This window comes from Chamaea fasciata, unplaced genomic scaffold (assembly GCF_029207755.1).
Source record: "Chamaea fasciata isolate MVZ Bird 193981 ecotype frontalis unplaced genomic scaffold, bChaFas1.0.hap1 SCAF_18, whole genome shotgun sequence".
NCBI classification, from domain to species: domain Eukaryota; kingdom Metazoa; phylum Chordata; class Aves; order Passeriformes; family Sylviidae; genus Chamaea; species Chamaea fasciata.
The window spans coordinates 9,927,760-9,944,224 of record NW_027094103.1 but is presented as its reverse complement, the minus strand read 5'-3'; the positions used below and the strand labels follow the sequence as shown (position 1 = coordinate 9,944,224).

The following is a 16,465-nucleotide window of genomic DNA, read 5'->3' as shown; positions in this document are numbered from 1 at the left end:
CCGGGCGGAAAGAACCGGGATCCTCCGCCCGCCCCGCCCTGAGCTCGCCCGCGCACCGCGGCCGGGCAGCGCCGAGCGCGGCCGCGGCGCGACCCTTTAGGTTGCGGTCCGTGGCACAGGCAGCACCGAGGGCACCCCGCTGTGCGGCCATCAGGGGGCCTGCGAGAGGGTCGGTGGCGTGCGCGGCGCCGCTCTCCCGCCATATTGAGAGTGGCACCGCATGCCGCACGAGCACCGGCTGTCGCGATATGGCGCGATTGAAAGCTCGTTTCCATCGTTTATTTATTTACTGATCGTCTGAGCCACAGCGCCAGGCCCTTCCCACAGACGGCCTCCAGCGCCGCGCGGCGAAGGCATGACCGGGGTGAGACCCGGCCGCCGGCGGCGAAGAGGCGTGGTTGGGGCGTGGTCTGGGCGTGGCCAACCCGCCCGAGGTTATAAAAGGGAGGCGGACACCGCCCCTCCCCTCAGTTAAGATGGCGGCGCTGAGGGCGGCGGGGGCGGCCCTGCTGCGGCCCCGGCCCGGGCCGGCCCCGGCCGCGCTGGGCTACCACAAGAAGGTGAGAGGCGAGCGGGACGCGGGGAGGGACGAGGGGGAGCGGGGTGGCACTCGCTGACACTCGCTAACGCTGCGTCTTGGCAGGTGGTGGATCACTACGAGAACCCGCGCAACGTCGGCTCCCTCGACCGCAATGCCAAGAACGTGGGCACCGGCCTGGTGGGCGCCCCGGCCTGCGGCGATGTCATGAAGCTGCAGGTGACCTTGGGGACCCGCTGGCAGCTGGGTGGGGTCACATGGGGCTGTTGCGGGGATCAAACCTGCCCGTGTCCCCTCAGGGGACAACACGGGCTTCCCTCATGCCCGCCCTGCCCGTGCCCTGTGCCCGCGGCAGGGCCCGTCCCGCTCCCCGGGGGCCCGCCTGGGGGAACCTGGCTGAGCTGAACCGGGCGCTGATGTGTCCCCAAAATGCTCCCGCAGGTGGAAGTGGATGAGAACGGCAAGATCGTGGACGCTCGCTTCAAAACCTTCGGCTGCGGTTCGGCCATCGCCTCCAGCTCGCTGGCCACGGAGTGGGTCAAAGGGAAAACGGTGAGGGAGCTCCGGGAAAGCTTCAGAGCTTCCCACGTGCCTGTGTTCTCTGTTGGAATCCCGTAGGATGTGCTCTCCAGGGAGTCCCTGCACTACTTTGTGCTGTAGAAGCCACTGCCAGCAGTGTCAGGGTTTCAGTTGTAGGGCAATAATTGTCTTTTTCAACAACCATCAGAGAATCATTAAGGTTGGAAAAGCCCTCTAAGAACATCAAATCCAGCACTGGCAGCTCCACCACGTGCCACATCCACGTATTTTTGAACAATTCCGCCAGGAAATCACTTTGTGTCTTATGCAGTGAGCAAAACCAGGCTGGTGGCAGAAATTTTAGTTACAGGGAGCCTTTAGATCAGTTAGATTGGTTTTTCTACCAGCAGTAAATGCACCTCAGTGCTGTGGCAGAGGATGAACAGACTTGGAGCAGCCCAAGTGGGGCCAGTCTGTGACACTGATACGTCAGTCAGACATTCCTTAATTCCCACATCCCTCACTGCCCTGGGCAGCTGAGCTGATCTCCCCTGCGGATTCTGCTGGCTCTGGAGCACTAAACCTTCTTAGCAAACACAAACAGCAGGGCCCGTGACCATCTCTGCCTGTGTTTCAGGTTGACGAAGCGCTGAAAATCAAGAACACAGATATTGCCAAGGAACTCTGCCTTCCCCCTGTCAAACTGCACTGCTCCAGTAAGTAAAAACCCCGGATCTCACATACTCTGGGAATAGCACAGATGCTTCTGGATGCTGTTTTCCAAACAGTTTCTGCGTGACTTTGTCCTCAAGAGAAAACTTGTTCAGATTTCAGGGTTCATTCAAGAATGTTCAGATGACTTCAGTATTTTGGAGCCTGTGGCTCAGCAGACTGATCATAAATGATAAGATTCTGAATAACATTATTAGGTGAAGTTATATTACATTAAGTCAGCACTATAGGAATTCAGTATTTCAGGAATTCCATTCAGGTTCTACTCCTAAGATCAGGCTGCTGGTCTTGTTAGCTAACTGCTGCCTGCTTTTGTTTTTACCTCATCTTTTGTCCTAAAAGCCCTTGAATTGTCCTTAAAGTCCTTTTTCTTTTCTTTTTTTTTTTTTTTTCTTTTTTGCCTTGCAGTGCTGGCTGAAGATGCCATCAAGGCTGCCTTGGCTGATTACAAACTGAAGCAGGAGTCAAACAGAGAGTCCGACAAAAAAGCCGACAATGCCTGAACTGCCTGCTCAGCTTCCCCTCCTCCCTCCTCACTCTGCAGTGCAATTCCCGAGCTGTAGTAGGACCCTGTGCACTACTCAAGCTGTAAGATACGCACAAGTTATGCACAAAGTGTCCCTGTGGTGTCCAGCCACCCTGTAGTGCTCACATGGATGGGGGCTCCTGTTCCCTCAGGATGACTCTGCTCCGGAGACAAAACCCCGCTGTCCGGTACTGGAAGGGCTGCACTTTTATTTTTATTTTTGGGAAGATGTCTAGTTTTGCCTAATACTTTATGGAATTTGGTGGGAATTGTTGCCCTGGTTTGGATGTCTGTGTGAGAGCTGTGGGGCCGCCCTTGGCTCCGGCTGCGTCAGGGTTGGTTTCACAATCCGGGGGCAAATTCCTGCCCTTGGAGTTCTCGGACCCTTTGCAGGTGCCAAAGGGAAAAGTGGCCAGCAAACACTGGTGGTTTCTGCTCCCATCCCGTCACTGCTTAATTTTTGAAGCTCTTATTTGAGGAACAGCCTGAATTCTGGGGTGTTTGCTCTTAAGAATTTCACTTTTTCGCCCACCAGGTGCTCCCTTACAGCTGCAAATCCTGGGCTAGAGGAAGGTGTCCCTGCCCAAGGAAGGGGTTTGCAACTGGATGACCTTTAAGGCTCCTTCCAACCCAAACCACTCCAAGATTCTCTAAAATACAGCCTCAGACTGGAACCCTGGTGGGGAATAGCAGAGCTGAGGGGGAGCTCCCAGAGTTCCTCTTTTTCAGGGGAGTATTTCCAAACCAAGCAGACAACACATTGGCCAACTTCACTTACCTTCTAACCGCCTACAAGACACCTCACTTCCCATTTTTCATACTGAGGGTGTTGTTAAAATTTTAAAACCACGTTTAAAAAAGATAATTGTCTCATTCTGCTCCATCTGGGCACAATATTTGTAATTTTTACCACAGAGGTCACACGTTGCTGCGAGTTTGCCACTCACAAGGTCCCTCTCGTGGTTCCTCAGCTCCTGGCACCCTCCAGCAGTGAGGAATGTGCCTCTCCCTCATGGAACAATCCTGCTGTTTCCCAGTTTAAAAGAAAATCAGGGAAACTTCACAGGCTCACATCTGCTTTGGGGCAAAATCAGCTCTTTGTGGTGGCACACTTTTCCCAAGGGAAGGTTGTCCTGGGGCAGGGACATAATGGGATAAAACACAGGGATACGGAAGGTTGCAGGGATACAGGGATGTGGGGAATGTGCTGCTCCTGTGGCAGAGCAGCCTCTCTCACCTTTCCAGGTTTCCCTGCTGTCCCCACCACAGCAGCTGCACCCCAGTGCCGTGGCTGAATCCCCCACAGCCCCCCTCGGCCCCACAGCTGTGGGTACAAGATAAAGGGTTCCTGGAAGGGCACGTGATGTGCTGATGTGGGGGCTGATAACACCCTGCTCAGGGCTCCACTGCCCCTGGAGGAGCACAGGGACATGGGGACTGTCCCCTGGCCACCCCACGGCTGCAGAGACACACGGGAGAGGAGCTGTGCGGAAGAAACGTTTATTTCTAGCTGAAGGGGGGGTTCAGGAAGTGAGGCAAAAATCCAGGTGGGCTCTGGGGTGGAAAAAGGAAAGGAGGGTCCTTATCCCTAAATCCTCACCCCTCTTTCCCTTGGGTGGCCATGGGCAAAGCTGACCCATGTCCTACAGACTTCCAGCCCTGGTCCCATCCCTCTTCCCAGAGGAACACAGCTCCCAGCCAGGAACCCGGCACAGACCAGGCTGCTGCTGATTGAAATAACATTCGGGAGGAAGCTGGTGGCACAGTGGGGGCGGAGCTGGAGCTGGGGGGACGCACCCACCCAGTGCCTGGGGTGGGAGAAGCCCCTTGGGCAGCAGGAGCTGGGGCTGACAGCGTTCCAGTGCTGGGGAAAACCACCAGCTGGCAAATCCCCCCATCAGCATCCCATCGGCACGAGGGTCGGGGGAGCTGGGGAGGAATGGGATCTTCATCGGGGCTTCCTTGAGCCACCACGTACGTACAGAGCCTGATCCACCGTGTCCATCGTGTGTCCCAAGCCAGCAGCTCCTCAGGCTTGCCCGGGACTCTGTCCCTGCCTCAGATCCCAGAGGGAGCCTGGGAGCCATCCCGGGATGCATCAGGGCTCTCCTTGCTTCCTGCACTCCCCGCTTCCTCCGCACCTGGATTTTGGGCAGGAGGCTTGGGTTGCTCATCCCCCACCTTCTTTCCTTCCTTCTCTTCCTCCTTCTCCTCCTCCTTCTCCTGAGGGGAATTCTGCTCGCCCTGGGCCCCGTTGGCCAGCGGCGCCTTGTGGGGGGATTTGAGGTTCTGGGCAGCAGCCAGGATGTCCGCCTGGAGCTGCCGGCTGCCGTCCAGCGGCTCCTCCGCGCCGGCCTCGGGGTCTTTGTCGGGCACCTCGCTGAACGCCCGCACTCCCCCGGACTTGTCCCGCTCATCCACGTATTTCTTCTTGGGAAAGGAGGAGGGGTAGTAGGCGGAGGCCTTGTGCTTCTGCCGGACGATGACGGCAGCGCAGATGATGAAGAGGAGGACGAAGGACAGCGAGCCCACCACCACCACCAGCAGCAGGTACTCCTTGAAGAAGTCCACCAGCCCGTCCAGCACGCCTGGCGCCGAGCTGTTGGTCACCGTGGTCCCCGGCGTGTCCCCCACCGTGGGGCTGATCCGGGGGGTCACGGGCTGGGCGGGCAGAGTGGCCGATGCCTCGTCCCCGTCCCCGCTGCCCGCCGTGTCCGGCAGCACCGGGCGCTGCCGGGGCGCTGCCGCCTGTGCCGGGGCCGCCACCAGCAGCACCAAGAGCAGCAACCACGTGCCCATGGCTGAGCCCATTCCCAGGATTCGTGCAAGAGACCTGTTGGGTGCAGAGGGGAGGGGGACATGTTAGTACCCCAGCAGAGCGAGCCCACCATGCCAGCCCTCACCCGCCTGAATTTCCTTGTGGAGGTAGGAAGGCAGCTCCGGTTTTCTTGCCCTGACAGAGTGAGGGGCTCTGTTTGTTTTCCAAGGGCACAGCTGGAAGCCAGCTGGGTGGGATTGCTCAAGGCCTGGGGACCGGGGCTGCTGCCAGCACCCGGCTCCAGACAACGGTCATTTGGCTGATCAGAGAATTCCTGAAAAAATGGAGGTTTGCAGTGGAAACTTTGACACAGGCAACGCTACAAAGGGGCTGGGCCCGGAGCAAGAGGCATTTCCCAACTGCTCGTCCCGGACCGTTAATTCCCAGCTGGAGCACGGCTAAAAATAGGTTGGGGCAGGATTTCACCCCGGTGCCACCATGGTGGTTGAGTGGAGCTGGGACGGGGTGTGGGACAAAGGGGCAGCCCCAGAGCTGAAGTGCAGGGAATGCAGGTCCCGGCTGCTTGAGTGTCCTTGGTGAAGGGGGGAAGGCTGGCTCCATCCCTGTGCCATGCTCCTCACCCGGATGGGGCTGGATCTGCCCCATTCCATGGCCACAGTGTGCTGCAGGACACGCGCTTCCCTCCCTGGAGCAATGAGCGGGGTGAGCCCCTGCACCCCACGGGATTTGGGAGAGGGACGTGACCGTCTCCACCACGTCGCGAGACATTCCCAAGGGACATCAACGCGTGCCACGCCACGTAACGCCATCGAGCCATTCCCAGGGCTCTTCCCCTCCGCACGGCTGCACGGGGAGGTCTCAGGAAGCAGCTCCCCAGGTCCAGCAGCAGGGACCCCCCAGTGTCAAATCTCCAACCTCAGGCTCCCCAAATCCCAACCCACATCTCATTTTCCCCCCCAACAAACCCAAGGCAGCAGCTCTACAGACCGAGAGGGACTCCAGCAGCAGGATTTGGCTTCCAGGCTCTTTCCCGGCTGCACAATCTGGTTTCCATTAACCGAGTGCCAAAAAGAGGCAGCAGAGGTGGGAGGTGTCCCTGACCCCCAACCCTCCCGGCTCCCCATGGGCACTGCTGCGGCTGTGGGGTCACAACACTGACCAGCACCGGGAGAATGAAGGGTTTGAAGGGCTGACATGAGCCCCTTCATCCTCCTCTTCACCCCAGACAGGGGCCCCTCGGCAGGAAAGGGGTCCCGGGATGGGGATGGCATCAATTCCCCGGCAGCCGTTGGAGCTGAGGAGCAGCCGCGGCCATGGAGGGGCTGAGCAAAGCCCAAAGCCGTGCCAAGAGCAGGGCCTGGCTCCACGGACACGGCCAGCCCTCCACCCCCATCCCAATCCCATTCCGGCCCCGTCCTCACCCACCCCCAGACCCACAGCTCGTTCCCAGCTCCATTTCCCAGCCGCTCGAGAAATTCACGGTTTCGGTGTTGTCCAGACGCAGCGCGCTCCGATTCCTGCCTGGGAATGCAGCCATGTGGCCGACTCCATCCCGTGTCCCGCCGTGGGGACCATGCCCAGCCCTCACCACAGCACTCCCGGCTGTGGGACAGCCTGTGCCCTTCTCTAGGGCCACCCAAAAATTGGGGAGCAGCTTGGCACATCCAGTGGGATCCTCACCTCGCCCGCAGCCGGCAGGAGGGAGCCGGGAAGACGGGATCTGTCCCACACACCTCGAGCCCCTTTCTGCAGCCTGCTGGGATGGAGCCTCCTCCTTCTCCCTCTTCTCCTCCTCCTTCTCCTCCTCCTCCTCCTGCGTTGCAGCCCGGGACCAGCTTGTTCTCATTACAGCCGGGATGGGGAGGGGGTGTGGGAGGCCAGGGAAAGGCAGGCAGCCCCCAGCCCCCTCCCAGATGAACTCCAGCTGGGGCTGGGGGTGTTTCCTGGCTTATCCCGTCAGCAAAGGAGCCATGGTGCTCCCCGTCATCGGCCCCGGAAGGGGCCACGTTTTGGGGTGCAAGTGGGGATTGGGGTCACACAGGGGCTTGTTTTTAATGTTGTTTTTATCCACGAAGGTGGGGATAGAGCCCATCCGAGGGTCCAAGGGGGACAGTGAGGGATGTGGGCTCAGTGCCCTGGCATTTTTGAGGCAGTGGGGCAAACATGGCTTGGAACCATCCCTTTAATTTCAGGAGAACGTCTCCTAAAAATGCCAGCCTAGACATGCTCTGGCCTGGGCACCTCTGCCATGGGGTGCAAGCAGGGACACAGGCAGGGGTCCCCCTGGTTCCCCAGACAAACACAGCAGCTGCTCAGCTCCCCTGGGTCCTGGTCTCCAGTTTGGGGGTCTGGGGGCATCTTTTGAGGCCCCCCCAAAGCTCTGTCTCCCCCTGCCCTGGTCCCCTCGGCCTGGCCTGAGGTTGCTCAAGAGGCTGCAGCCGCTGCGTGACCTCATCCTGTTGCTATTTTCCTCTGCTCCTCTCTGGGGGCCTGCCAGGCCCCCCGAAAAGCCATGGCCAGCGCCGGGGGACTGTGACCCCCGCGGGATGGGGAGGAGGGATTCTGTCCCCTCGGCCGGAGCGGCGCTGGCGCCGCCGGGGTTTCTCCTGCGTCGCCGCCGGCGTCGCGGCTCCCCCAAAATAAAAGCTCCGTCCGTCTGGCTGCCCCGGCGGCTCCCAGCAGCTGCTGGGACGGCTTTTCCCGGCCTTAAGTGCTCAGTGATGAAATCTTAGAGGGGAAGGGAGAAAGGCGAGAGGAGGCCAGGGGTGAGGGCGGCCTGGAGGAGCTCCAGCAGCATCCGGCCCTGCTCCTGCAGCCCAGGTGGGGATGGGGCCGAGCTTCCCCCCGTGCACCCAGTGTTGGGGTCAATCTCCTCGCCCGGGGTCCCAATTCCACCCTGCCCAGGGTCTGCATCCCACATCATCCAGAGTCCCCATTGCCACTCATCCAAGAATCCCATCCCACCCAAGCCAGGATCTCTATCCCTAACCCCATCTCTCCTAGTCCAGCATCTTCATCCCACCCTGCCCACGGTTCCCACCCTTCATTGCTCACAGTCCTCATCCATCCCTGCCCAATATTTCCATTTCCCCTCGCCCAAGATCCCCATCCCTCCCTGCCCAGCGTCCCCACCCTCGCAGGCGGGATCCCGGTCCCAGTTCCCGGTGCCAGCTCCCACCGGCCATTACGATGCCGTTTTTGCCTGCAGCGGGCGCGGGCCCGGCCCCTCGGAGCTGGGCAGGGCCGGGACCGCCCGGCCCCGCTGTGTAATTTGGGGCAGCAGGAACGCGGGGCCGCGCAGGGCTGGGCTCGGCGGCGCAGCCCGCCCGGCGAACCGGCAATTTGAGGCATTTCAGCTTTGCTCTGCTTCTAATTTGCTTCCCTGGGCTGCGCTTTGCTGTGCCAGCAAAATACCCGGAGGGGACCCGTCCTGCAGAGCTGCACGAGGCGTGTGGGGCTCCATGGGCAGCGCCGTGAGTGGGGTTGTGCCACTCCCGGGGTCCCTTGTCGCCCACCACAGCCCGGTGCCACCCCACCACTCTGCCCTCCCCTGTCCGGCGGGATCCCTGAGGATCCTGCTGTGACACCGCGCAGGCTTCCCGTGAATTCCTGTGCCGTGAGGTGGGCGATGGCAGCCCGACAGGACCTGCTGACTGCGCCAAATAGGGCGATTCCCGGCTCCCGGCAGCCGGCTCCCGCTCCTGCCGTGGAGGAAAGTTTCTCCTCGCTGGGCTCCTGCTGGAGAGCGGCCGGCACAGGGCTGGGAGAGCGGGAGCGATCCCTCGGATCTGCACACATCCTCAGGACACACAAGCCTCGTCCTCACCGCGGGCAGAGGGCAGATGAGCTGCTCTGGGGTGAAGCCAGAGGATGGGAGCATCCCTCTTCCCCCGTGGCTGCTTTGGCTGGCAGGGGACACAGTGGGACACAGCAGGGTGGCATCAGCAAGGAGCCAGGGTGTCCCGTGTGGGGACAGGCCACGGCCACCGGCTGTGGGTCCCCTGGCCCGGCTGACTCACCCGTAAACATTTACATTCACAGCCGGAGCGGGGCCGTGCAGCTGCCAGGATCCAGATGGAAAATATCCCAGGCACAGTGTGAATGTAAACAGGCAGCAGGGCCGGGATGCAGGTGAACGACCACGCTGCCAATTCCCCCTGGAACGACAGCCCAGAGTGGCCTTCGAGGAGGCCGCAAGCCTGGGGACGTGGGGAAGGGGATATGGGGACGTAGGAGTGGGGATGTGGGAATGGGAATGCTGACTTTGGCAGGGCAGGGGTGGCAATGGAGAGATGGGGACATTGAGCCTGGTCACAGCAGGGATGGGGATGTGGGGGTGTCAGGTGACTGACACCTGCCTGAGAAGGTGAAATGGTGACACCTTTGCTGGCCTCTCACGGATTTGTTCTTCCTATCCCTCCCATTCCCATTCCCAGTCCTAGTCCCAGCCGGGGCAGCGCTGCCGGACGATGCTGAGACCCTGCGGCCACCATTCGCCGCCGGGGCCGAGCACCTGACCGGCAGCGGCGGCTCCGGAGGCGTTCCCCCCTCGCTGCAGCGACCGCAGGCAGGAACACGTTGTGTGTGCCACGAGCGCACCCATCCTGTCCCCATCCCCGTCCCCCGGAGTTTCCGTCCCGTCCCCCCCGCCCTTCCAGCTCAGAGGAGGCCGAGCCCACGCGGGGAGGAGGTCCCGGGGTCTGGTCCCTGTCCGCTGAGGGGTGGCCGCGGGTTTCGTTTCTGCTCCCCCAGGGGCTTGAGGGGGAGGATGGAGAAGCGAAATTTGGGCCGCAGGATGTGGGCAGGCGGCGCGGCGGGGAAGGGGCCGGCGGGTGCCAGACTTGCCAGGAAGAGACCACCACGTCCGGGTAACTTTTTAATGGATGGGCCTCGAGGGCTGAACTGGCAGCTCGGTCGTACTGTTCCAAGCTGAAACACCGAGGGACAGGGGCTCCCCTGCCCGCGGCTCCACCGGGAACCGGGCACGCGGGCCCGCAGGCAGCGCGATGCAGGAGCCAGCCCTGGGGCTCAGGAGTGCTCCGGCAGGAAGCTGCTGAGAGTCAGGTTGTCTCCGTCGGGCTCGGAGCTGCCGTCGGGCAGCAGCAGCTTGTGCCGCCGGGCCGGGACAGGCCGGGGGCCGGCGGCCACCTCGGCGTCGGGCAGGAGCGAGGAGATACAAACCATCTCGGTGCGGCTGAAGCGGCGCTCACCCGTCCGCGCCCGTCGCCAGAGCAGCGTCCCCAGCACCCCCGTGGACACCAGGAAGGTGGCGGCCACCAGCCCCAGCACCAGGATGGCCAGCAGGCACTTGCTCATCACCCCGCTGGGCTCCCAGGGCACCGCGGTGCCCTCCGGCGTCGTGTCCCAAAGGGCTGGCAGGGTCGGTGCAGGCGGAGCTCCGTATTCCTTGGGTTTCTTGTAGGCCGTGGTGGGGAGGACAAAGGCTGGGGGGACTGTTGAGAGTGGCCCCGTGGAGGAGCTGCTGTCCAGGCCATCAGTCACTGTGTCCTCCTCGATGGGTGGCATGTGCCAGCTGGGGGTGGTGGTGGCGATGCCCTTTTGGGCTGCTGACGGTGTGCCGGGCTCTGAGCCTGGCAGCAGATCGGGAGCAGGGGAATCGGTCTCATCCATGGCATCAGCTGTGGTTGGCACGAGTGCCCGGCTGGCCTCGGTGCTGGGTGCTGCTGGTGGGGCAGAGCTCAGGAGCAGGTCGAGAGCAGGGGGATCTGTCTCATCCATGGGATCAGCTGTGGTGGGCACTACAGGTACCCGGAGCAGGCTGGTGCTGGCACTGGGCGCTGCTGGTGCCACAGAGTCCTCCAGTAAGTCGGGTTTAGGGGAATCTGTCTCATCCATCGGCTCGGCTGTGGTGGACACTGCAAGCACCTGGATCAGGCTGGCGTTGGTGCTGGGCACTGGTGCTGGAGAGCTCAGGAGCAGCTCAGGCTCGGGGGAATCATCCATGGGATCGGCTGTGGTTGGCACACGGAGCAGGCTGGCCTTGGTGCCGGGTGCTGGTGGTGGCACAGAGAAACCATCGCTCTTGTCACTGCTGATCGTTGTGGTGGCGCCGAGCTCCTGCCCACTGTCATCCCTCTTTGCACGAGACAGGGGCTTGGCTGCCCCCCAGACCCACTGCCTGCCCTGGGGCGGCCCCGGCTCCAGCAGCTCAGCCCCACACGCCCACAGGCGGCTCAGCACCAGCAGCACCAGCACGGCTTGGCCCAGCGCCATGGGACCTGCAGGGGACAGAAAGGGCAGGTGACATCGGGGTCCTGCTCCGCGCGGGAGAATGCTGAGCATGGAACTGCCCCAACGCGGGATCACATTCCAACCGAGGATCCTCCTCCCCCTCTGGAGAGGAGCCCGCGGGTTTGGGGGGATGGAGGATGCACCCAGCGAGCTCCTCCTGCCACGGCCCCCACCTGCGGGAGCTCAGCGCTGGTGGCTCTGCTCCAGGAGCAAGTTTTGATGAGGAAGTTGAGTGTCTGGAAATGGGAAATCAGCCGCGATGGAGGCGGCTGCTGCGGGACGGGGCAGTTGCGGGATGAGTGTCCGTGTGGAAATGAAACCACAGGGATGTCACCCGCGTTTTGACAGACCCCCCGCGCCGGAGTGCCCATCCTCCCCCTCCGCCCGCCGGGCTGGCACAGGGCTCCAGGGCTGAGGCCACCATGAGCCTGTGCCTCTGTGCTGGAGCAGGAAAGGCAAATCCACCACAAGCTCACCCCAAATTCCCGTTCCATCACCAATCCCCTCCTCCTTCGGCAGCCCCGGTAGGCGGAAGCCACCGAGGTCCCCGAGGATCCGCACCCAACAGCATCCAGACACGGCTCAATGCCCCGAGCATCCCCAGGAGACTCCCACATCCCCCAAACACCCACCCGCCTCCCCAAACCCCCAGGGACCAGCACGGAGCGTGGCACCCTCAGTGACCCTGCGCACCCCCAGAGCATCCCCGGGGCCGAGCCCCGCTCCAGCACCTTCCCACCAGGGCTCACCTGTGCTGATGAACTGGATCCCAGCCGCAGGACTCACCGGCGAGGGCCTGGCACGGGGGGCGAGGGCAGCCCTGGCACCGGCACCCGCGGGGCGTCGTGGGCCGCCCTCCGCCTGCACCTCCGGCCGGGCGGGGAAGGGAGGGGGCGGGAAAAGCGGCTGCGGTTTCCAGCGCCCGGCGGGGGGAAGGAAGTCACAGCGACAAGTGGGGCCCCCGAAGGCTGGGGGCTGCGGGCACCCCCCGGGCAGGGTGGCAGGGTGTGTGCTGCACCCCAAAGAGGGGCTTCCTGCCCTGGTGGCAGCCCCCGGCTCGGCCCCGCCACCGGCCCCGCGGAGCAGCTGCGCGCCGGGGCTGGCGTCGCCCCGAAAGCAGAAGTGACGGCAAACCTGGTGCCAGGGCTGCCACCCTCCCCGGGCACGGTGTGGGCATGGCCAGGGAGGGGGCCAGGGTGTCCTGAGATACCTCAACACCGGGAAACGCCCTAGCACAGGAGGAGGAGGAGGAGGGTGAGGGCCTGACTTGATGTTTTGCACAGCCCTTGTGCCGGGGTCCTCTCTGCACCATGCCCGGGATGCTCGGAGGAGCTCTCGAGGGGCTCTCGGGGGCTGCTGGGTGTTGTCCCGGGTGTTGTCCCGGCCTCGTGGCATTGGCACGACAGGAAACCCCCCGCCCCAACCGCAGGCTCTCGGGCGGGTGGCGCAGCCGCAGCCGCAGGAAGGTGCTGCAAGAGGCACATCCGCAGGAACGGGCTCGGGGTGTCAACAACCCCCCGCCCTCGGAAACCTCAGCCCGTCCCTGCTCCGAAACACCTGCCCTGGGGGCTGGGAGAGGGAAGGAATGGGGCTCAGGCCTGTGGGATGAGCATCCCTGGGATGGATCCATGGTGCCCAGGGAGCGTTGACTCTCTGGGAGCATCCCTGCCCGGCTTTGGGGTGGTGCCGGGGTCGGGGAGTGGCGGAGGTGATTGTGCAACATCCCCTGAAACGCCGCAGCCCTGAGACAGCTCAGACCTGGGCGGAGTAATCGATGCTGTTTCCAGCCCAGGCTCTGAGTCCTTTCAGACTTCCTGCAGCCTAGAAACAAATTTTACCTGGGGAAGAGCAGAATGAGCCCCCCTCGGATCCAGGGCAGTTCCCAAGCAGGGCTGTTCCTTCCTGGGAACACATCACCCCCACCCACCCCGAGATCGCTCAGCCCAACTGTGCCATCACATCCCACATCCAGCCAAGCTCTTGGGTTCATCACTGGGAATCACCAGCGAGGATGACTCCAGGAATGGGCCCTGGCTCTCTTGGGACAAGAGCAGAAGGTCTCAAGCATCCATCATTCTATATCCCGGTTATCAATCACACCTGGAATGCCGGGGGCGGGCGCAGGATGCCGAGAGCCAAAGGAAAAGCCAAGCAGAGGCAGTTTATAATCAATGACTTTTATCTTTTGAAAATGGAAGCAAATATTTGGACAGATACTCTGGTCGCTCTATAAGAGCGCATCTTTCCGGACTGGGCTGGTTCTCTCCCGGGATATCACGGCTACAAAAAGCTTCAGGCACTGACTCCGGTTGAGCCTGGCGAGGCATCAGTTCATTTAAATAAAATACAGGCTAGGAACTAAAATCTCCCACACCCCCACCCCAGGGCACCTCAATCCAGCGGCTCCCAAAACTGATTTCCCTCCAATGTTAGGAACAAACCCGAGGTCCCCGAGCACACAACCCTGAAGTCACACGTACAAATCAACACAGAAATCACCACTGTGGGGAGAACGACCTTCGGGCTTGGGTTCCAAAAGAAAAAAAATAAAAAAATCCATAAAAATACACATCTCAGGCATTTACTGCAATACAGAAACGTCACCAAACAGCCAAAGAACCCGGAGCGGCCGGATTGTGGATCCACAGGCACAGGGCAGGGGATGCCACTTGTCCCTAAAACACAGAAATCCCACTTTTCTGAAGCTTTCCTGCTCTGCAATCCCACCACATCCTCTGTCTCCTCCATCCCGTCCTCGTGCCTCTCCAGCTACGTCCCCCGGCCGATTCTGCCTCCACACACACATCCCTCCACAACAGGGAATCCTTAACCTGGAAGTTCTGAACATGCAAACACTGGGAAAAAAATGGAAAATCGGAGAATTCCTAGCTAAACTAATGGAAAATAAAAAAAATCAATCACTTCAGCCTGGATGAAGGGACTTCTGTCCACTGGGATGCTCCAGGTGGGAGCATACGGAGCTGCCACAGGGACAGAGTCCAGCTGGGATAGGGATCCAGAGCTCCTGGACACCTGATGGTCTCTGCCCACCTTTGGATTCAGGATGGGTTATCAGCACTCCCTGGCACTGCAGGGACGGGCTGTGCCAGGAATGGCAGCACCAATCCTGCCTGGCACAGCTTTTCAGGGTGTCCTGGATCCCATTCCCAGCACAAGGACACAGCCTGGGAGCAGGGAGCCAGCCTGCCCCATCCCTGACAGCTCCTTCACAGGGGAGACCCTGCCTGAGCAGAGCTTTGCTGAGCTGAGCTTCCATGGAATTCCAGGAGGAGCTCACTTGCCAGCCTTGAGCACTCCCAGGGCCTCTCCCTGCAGGATCCCAAAGGAGCTGCGTGAGAAACCAGTTCTCCAAACTGGGATCAAATCCACCCTCCCAGTCCCCTCTGCTCTGAAGGGCTGGGAGTGCGGGGTGGGGTTTGGGGTTGGAGGTCGCTCATCTGATCCGGGAACAAATCCTTTCCTGCAAAGCTTTCCAGCGTGGCAGGGTGGGAGGCAGGAATGGGAATGATGGACAGGAGAAAACAAATGATAAAAAAGTAACAACAGGGGCATTTTGTTGGTGGAGAATTATCATGGAAAAATCACCTTTCTGCTCCTAATGCTGCCTTGGAAGCACAGCAAATTCCTATCATCAGCACTGGTGTGAGGATTCCAAAAGTTCCTCAAAATCCATGAGCTCAGGAGTGTTGGGGGGCAGGAACAAGGATTTACAGCAACGGCTGCTGGCATCCCACAGCTCACCTGGAACTCTGTGCTCCATGGATAAAAACATTCCTGCATGAAAGTCACTTCTGCCTTGAAATGGAAATAAAAATGAGCAAGGAAAACGCGTGAGTTTGGTCATGGAATGAAACCTTGGGATTGCAGGAAAATGGGAACGTGGTGCTGGCTTAAAACTTCAGTAGGGAATAAATCCCCTTGTTCAGAATGATACATTTGTATTTTTCTGTCAGCCAGTGGGGCTGGGGACACATTGTGGAGCAGGAAAGGCAGCTGATCCCATCTCCAAGGGGATTCCACAGGGAAGAGAAGAGAAGGGAACCCACCTGATTGTTCCAAATGGAGGATTTATAGAAAATAGCTTCAGCTTTGTTCTCTGCACAGTGTAAACACTCCCCACACCCCCTGTCCCTTGGAATGGAAACACAAATACTGCAAAAGTGGCAAATAGGAAAAATAAAAGCGATTTTCTATTTTTTGGCAACTCTAAAAAACAAAAAAATGGTTAAGAACAATGTGACGTTGGTCCCTAAATCTAGAAAACGATATTTGGGCATGACATTGAAAGTCAAGAATGGATTTGTTTTTCAAGGATTCATAATAACATCTGGAAAAACCCCCCAAAAAACCCTGAAAAAGTAGCACTTCTCGTTTTTGCCTTGTTTTTGACACAGTCACAGAAATTCATCGGAACATCAGGAAACAAAAACAAAACAAAAAAAATCTTTCACTAAAAAGCTTGGCTTGAAATCATCGGCTCTTGTTGACGTGGATTTAGGAGAACAGGAAAGCTCGTACTGGAATGCTGCAGGCTGCTGCTGGCTGAACTGGGAGCTGGGATGTGCCTGGGCTGGCGGCCCCATCAGTCCGCGATCTTGGCCATCTGCTGCTCCAGCTTGGAGATGCGCTCGTCCTGGTTGGAGATCGTGTCCTTGATGGATTTCAGCTCCTTCAAAATCTCGTCCAATTTGGCGTCGTTTTGCTGGAAGACAAGGAAAGATGAGTGAGGAGAGCTCTAGGGTTTTCCAAGGAAAGGGCTCCTCCCAGTGGGATTGTTGGAGGGATGAGGGTGTGACAGACTCTGGAGCAGTTGGGATGCTCAGGGCATGGAGCAGCATCTCCAGCAGCACCCGTCCAGGATCAGAACCTGCTCTTTAAGCCATACTTTGTGTCCCAAAGGACACAGTTTGAGGACAGGGATTAGTGGTGAACAAAGTGCTGGGTTAGGGTTAGGACTTGGGGATCTTGACAGTCTTTTCCACCCTTAATGGTTCTGTGATTTAGAAAAAACTATTCCAAGTAATCTTGGCATATCTACAGAAGCATGAGAACCACAGAATCACGGAATATCCCAAGTTGGAAGAGACCCACAGGGATC

The 16,465-nt window shown here is 60.0% G+C and overlaps 4 protein-coding genes across 8 annotated transcripts in view; 1 reads left to right on the top strand and 3 right to left on the bottom strand.

Moving 5' to 3' along the window:
- Positions 1-457: 457 nt before the first annotated feature.
- Positions 458-2,584, top strand: ISCU (iron-sulfur cluster assembly enzyme). The gene is made up of 5 exons (XM_066199612.1): positions 458-560; positions 644-757; positions 980-1,090; positions 1,695-1,773; positions 2,198-2,584. The coding sequence occupies exons 1-5, from the start codon at positions 477-479 to the stop codon at positions 2,290-2,292; spliced, it is 483 nt and encodes a 160-aa protein (XP_066055709.1). The 5' UTR covers positions 458-476; the 3' UTR covers positions 2,293-2,584.
- Positions 2,585-3,799: 1,215 nt separating this feature from the next.
- Positions 3,800-6,937, bottom strand: TMEM119 (transmembrane protein 119). Of its 2 annotated transcripts, none has more exons than XM_066199610.1 (2): positions 6,775-6,937; positions 3,800-5,148 (listed from the first exon to the last, which is right to left on the bottom strand). In XM_066199610.1, exon 2 carries the CDS (start codon positions 5,124-5,126, stop codon positions 4,374-4,376), a length of 753 nt encoding a protein of 250 aa, XP_066055707.1. In that variant the 5' UTR covers positions 5,127-5,148; positions 6,775-6,937; the 3' UTR covers positions 3,800-4,373. The 2 variants fall into 2 exon arrangements, with proteins under 2 accessions (XP_066055707.1, XP_066055708.1); XM_066199611.1 differs by lacking the exon at positions 6,775-6,937 and adding an exon at positions 6,082-6,118.
- A 2,923-nt stretch (positions 6,938-9,860) lies between these two features.
- SELPLG (selectin P ligand) lies at positions 9,861-12,578 on the bottom strand. The gene is made up of 2 exons (XM_066200174.1): positions 12,096-12,578; positions 9,861-11,333 (listed from the first exon to the last, which is right to left on the bottom strand). The coding sequence occupies exon 2, from the start codon at positions 11,326-11,328 to the stop codon at positions 10,123-10,125; it is 1,206 nt and encodes a 401-aa protein (XP_066056271.1). The 5' UTR covers positions 11,329-11,333; positions 12,096-12,578; the 3' UTR covers positions 9,861-10,122.
- A 929-nt stretch (positions 12,579-13,507) lies between these two features.
- The window catches only part of CORO1C (coronin 1C), a 48,244-nt gene continuing 45,286 nt past the window's right edge, over positions 13,508-16,465 (bottom strand). For all 4 annotated transcript variants that reach the window (XM_066200170.1, XM_066200171.1, XM_066200172.1 and 1 more), the window contains one exon: positions 13,508-16,069. In XM_066200170.1, coding sequence (XP_066056267.1) covers positions 15,950-16,069 — 120 coding nt within the window. In that variant the 3' untranslated portion in view covers positions 13,508-15,949. The remainder of the gene's footprint in view (positions 16,070-16,465) is intronic.